This window comes from Buceros rhinoceros, unplaced genomic scaffold (genome assembly GCF_000710305.1).
Source record: "Buceros rhinoceros silvestris isolate BGI_N320 unplaced genomic scaffold, ASM71030v1 scaffold34863, whole genome shotgun sequence".
NCBI lineage: Eukaryota > Metazoa > Chordata > Aves > Bucerotiformes > Bucerotidae > Buceros > Buceros rhinoceros.
In genome coordinates this window covers 25-4,928 of record NW_010405964.1, presented here as the reverse complement: position 1 = coordinate 4,928, position 4,904 = coordinate 25, and the positions used below count along the sequence as shown (strand labels likewise).

Sequence of the window (4,904 nt, the reverse complement as noted above, 5' to 3'; positions counted from 1 at the left end):
AATTTAACCAGCATCAGTGACCCTCGACTTTAGGCTAAGGGGGAAAAATAGGAAAAAGTGAATAAGTTAGTTCTTATTCTGTAGCTCGATGACCACTGATTCCGTAAGAGCGCGCTTCCCGATGAAGTTTCCGCGGTTGGTAGTTTGGTGTTGGTGCCCGAAGCTGCAGTACAACGGTGTTCCAGCAGGGGGCGGCACAGCCTCAGCGAGAGTCCGGCAGGGGCCGGCGGCAGCCTGGCAGCAGCCGCGCCTCGGGGGTGGGCTGCCCGAACCGCTGCCGGTTCTCCTCTCGCCCCACAAGCCTGAAAGCTGGTGCATGAGAAAGGGGAGTGTTTAGCTGGAAGATTACCTCGTTACGCAAGGTGTGGAGAGATATACAACCGTGGAAGATGGGGTTCCTTGCCAGTACCTTTGAACTGCCTTGTGATTTGCTATGACTTGTGTCTCTCTTGACTGTGGATGCAGTAGTTTGTCCCAGCTGCTCTTTTTGATACGGTTTTATCTAATTTGTTGTGGTGTCTCAACATCTTGTTTCAGTTTGTATCTTGCCACCTCAAATGCAAATGTCTATGTGCGGAATTTGTACCTTTCCTCCTGTTCTGAGCACTTTCTAGCTAGTGTTTGCGGGATCCTTCCTCCTCTGTCCTTCCTTGGGTAAGGCTTCTAGCTTATGTAACATGTTTATACATTATCTCTTGCTCCAGGGAGACACTCCCTCTCCCTACCCAGACACACATTCACTCTTACTAAGCTCCTGACCCAGTTCAGCACTTCTTTTCTGGCCCTCTGTGCCCTTCTTCCTCTGCAATATCTCTTAAACAAGTAGTTCAATCTCCTCTACTGCTAAAACCTTAGCTCGTCTGATTCATTTATCTCTTCAGTTGCTGAATCCCACTGTTTGTTCTTCCACAAGAGCTGGTTCTACTACTACTTGTACTGAAGGTGGTATTGTTAGGTAATTTTTTTAACTAGCCTCTGTGTGACGTTCCGCTTTCTCTATCAAGTTCAGTGATTCCAGGGGATCTGATACATTGAGCTTTGCAGCTAAATGAAACAGTTCTAATCCCAGATCCTCTGAGAAGAGGTTTCATTCTTTTTCTGCACTGATAAGTTTTGCTGTCATGGCAATACCAGCTAAAGTCTCACATACATTCTCACTTCAGCTGACATAACTACACCGGCAAAACAAACAAACAGACAACCAACCAACCAACCAATTAAGTAAACTTAGTTATACTTTTTGATTGGAAGACGGTTTATACCAGATTGGCAAAAGGATTCTTTGCACCATGTAACTAATGTTAATATATAACATGATAAATAACATATATATGTTATATATATAACATATAACGCTAATATAATAACATGTAACTAACACTATAGCATTATCCTTTAGGAGCCCTCATATGGGTCCTCCTTCTTTTCCAGAAATTAAAATAGAAAAAAAAAATGTTAATTTTTTCAAGTGATATACAAAGAAGAGAAATTGTGTAAGAGCTTCTAACATTGATAAGAGAAAATTAAATTATAAGAAATGTATATAGAACAGCGAATACAAAAAGTCAGTGCACAAACATGGATAAATATTTACATTTTAAAAAACTTTTAATAACTGATCAGAAGAACAGCTGCCTTTAGACTAAAGACACGGTATCTGTACTGTGACTCAACACAACAAAGTGCAGCATGATCCATCGGCAGAAAGGAACTCTGCAGGGGACTGTTACTGTGTAAGATTTATACCTGTAATTCTACAAGTAAAGCAGTGACAGATTCTCATTTCAGTTACTGCAACAGTAACGAAAAGCAATTCCATTGGCTTTAGTGGTTTTAATGTACTTCAGTACACAGTTTTTCCCAAAGCCTGTAATCCTTACATAGGCAAAACACTACTGAAGTCAGCAGCTTAAAATGCCAAATAACCATGGGAAATTTGTTATGTTATTTAAATAAACAATTGTAGAGGAGTTATTCCTTCATCTCACTGCGAAGTGCAGAGTGCTGTATTCTGCAATCATCTAGAACAGCTAATAACTGTATAAACACTTAAATTATTTCCATAAATTATTTTTAACACACGTTTCCAATTCCACTAATTTATGGAAGGAAATCAAGCAATTTTAAATTTAGAATAAGGCAAATGAGCAAAGGAAGAATTAATATGAAAAAATATTTCAAGCACAAGTTCAGTCCTGACCCATTTCCTATCCACTTAAAATTGCCAGGGATATGAGCTGTCAGAGCGTTTTTTTAATTTATTTTTGCATCTTAAGTTTGTAAGACAGAAGTCTAGTCCTGGTTTTCTTGTGAACTCAGACTATTACTAACTGCATTAATTGTATAATGAGTGCAAGCTCAGGTCAGTATTTTATCACATGTTTGAATCCTTGTTTAATTTTTTTAAATACGGGGTGGGAGAGGGGCAGGGAGGGAGGTGTTGGGGCAGAATTTGTAAAATTTGTAATTCAAATAAGGGAACTTCTGAAACCCTACTGGTTTCTTTTAATATTTTTCATAAATACCTAAGACTTTTATTAACCCTGTAGCCTGAATGATTACCAGGAAGATTTCTTTAAGATTTCAGGCTAGGTCCTACCAGGCATCAACATAACCAATTCATCCGACTGGGTGGTGGAAGCCCTGAGTATTCCCACGAACTTCAAGATTCATGAAGAGCAGCAGAGTATGTTGAAAAGTTAACTGTGTACCAACTGGAATACCACAAAGTAACTGATTACTTTATTAAACCTGTTTCTTTAAAAGTTAATCTCTTGCCCACTGTGATAACTTACTCCCTGCTAAATGAAGATCTTGGGAATGTTAGTAAAACTCGCTTGACTACAGAAATTCCTCTGGTCAACCTCATGATAATACAATATCATGTATCTAGGGGTGGGAGTTCCTTTGCTCAAGTTGGAGACACTTGTATCTGCACATCCTGGAGCCTCCTAGAAGCACACCTGTCCTGTCAGGCACTATCTGGCAGCCATCAAATAAGCAGTAACAGTAAAATCTAGCTAAGCATTTTTGAAAGCAACTGTCCTAAGTCGTTTAGCCAGAAGTCATTTGTTATGATTTATTACCCTTAGCTGGTCTCTAGTCTTCAGAAACATCCAGTTCTGAGCTACTTATTTTTCTTACGAGCTAATTAGCTCCTTAGCTTTTTAGCTGCATTTAGTTTTTCCCATTACAGTGTCTTCATCGATATCTCTGTAAGATATCTTACTTGTAATGCAAAAGGAAAAGCACCTGAAGAACTTTGGTGGCTCAATGTAGAAAAGCCAGATCTTCAGGCATATGCATTCGAGGAGCATTACTTCACAGAGAAGCATTATTCCCAAAAGAAAAACCAGGAAATCAGCCTATGAAATCCTCTGGGTGTTCCAAGCTTACTGATAAAGCTTCGTAAACTTTCCATTTTCATTTTATAATCACGTTTGTCATGTTGTCTGTTACAGTGATCTGCAGTGCACTACCACTCCAAATTCAAACTCTGTTCAAAAGGCAGCTTCAATATTTAAGTTGCTCTGCTTTCTACTGAGATGAGGATGCAGGCAAAGAGGTATCATTTCTGGATTTATAGGTTACCTTCATACCACTGAATTCAATATGCCTAGGACTGTTCTCTGATATAAGTCCGGCTGGCATGAAAACTTTTAAACCTGCTAACTTCCAAAATATAATGACTATATGCAAGCTACATATTGAGAATTGTTGATGGCCTATGCCAGCTGCCGAGATGTGCCCAGAAATTGTTTAAAGCACTAATCAGTCTGGGTCTAAACTATGCCAAGGTCATGTATAATATCTTAACAGTATAGATGATCAAATGTGTATGCTTTGGAATGTTCCCTGGCTTTCATTTATCCATGTGAACATCAGTGCCTTGTGATGTGACAGTTGCATTTGTAAAGTCAAAGGGTTAAGATTTCATCTAGTTCATAAAGATACTAGACCTTTCTCCCCCACATAAGAACGTCATGAACATATTCCTTTGTGCTAATATACCTTTTTAAAGATTGCAATTAAAAATCAACAGAATTATTATCCAAATTACCACATTATTTTTGTACATACTAACTGGTAGACACCTACAACAGATACATAGATTAAATTGGAAAATAACAGGTTCACTGTGATGGAACAATGGGTGAGATGTGGCGGTTTCATAGGGCCTTATCACATGATTGATATTGATTCTTCTGTAGATTTTATACTAGAAAAACAATGCCCAAAGGAAAACTACTTGGATGATGGGAGATTTTACTATTCTTGACAAATACTGACTGAACAGTGATAGTCAGGCAATCGCCCTGTGCCAATACTGTAATTGGTTTGCTTGTCATTTCTACACTGGCACCTGCCTCCCCCTCCCTTCCTCAAAAGCCTCGAAATCCTTACACCAGGGAACGGGCTTTCTTGGGGAAACTTATTTCATAAGGCTGGAGAAGACACTGTCCATGGCTGTCAGGTTAGCTGGTACTAATTATGGCCGCCCATTAACGAAGGTGTGAGCAGAGAGCTCTGCAGCAGAGCCGGCACGGAGCCTGCTGCTGCCTGACGCGTTTATGGAGGGTCCGGGGAAACTTATTTCATAAGGCTGGAGAAGACACTGTCCATGGCTGTCAGGTTAGCTGGTACTAATTATGGCCGCCCATTAACGAAGGTGTGAGCAGAGAGCTCTGCAGCAGAGCCGGCACGGAGCCTGCTGCTGCCTGCCGCGTTTATGGAGGGCCCCCCCCCAGTGCTCCTGTAACCCTAGTGCCTTCCTGCCGACGACAGCCGCCCTGCTCGGGGGAGCAGCGCTGTTCATCTTTTCCAACCTCGCTCTAGTTTTGCCTCCCCCATCTCTCGGCAAAGCAGGAGCTCACAGCGCCGCAGGTAGGTGCCGGAGTATTACA

General features: G+C 40.8%; 1 protein-coding gene across 1 annotated transcript in view; it reads right to left on the bottom strand.

Annotated features, from left to right (window-relative positions):
* The window catches only part of LOC104491484 (collagen alpha-1(IX) chain-like), a gene marked incomplete at both ends in the record, with an annotated part of 10,872 nt that extends 10,563 nt beyond the window's left edge, over positions 1-309 (bottom strand). The window contains one exon of the mRNA XM_010133919.1: positions 94-309. Coding sequence (XP_010132221.1) covers positions 94-309 — 216 coding nt within the window. The remainder of the gene's footprint in view (positions 1-93) is intronic.
* Positions 310-4,904: the final 4,595 nt, after the last annotated feature.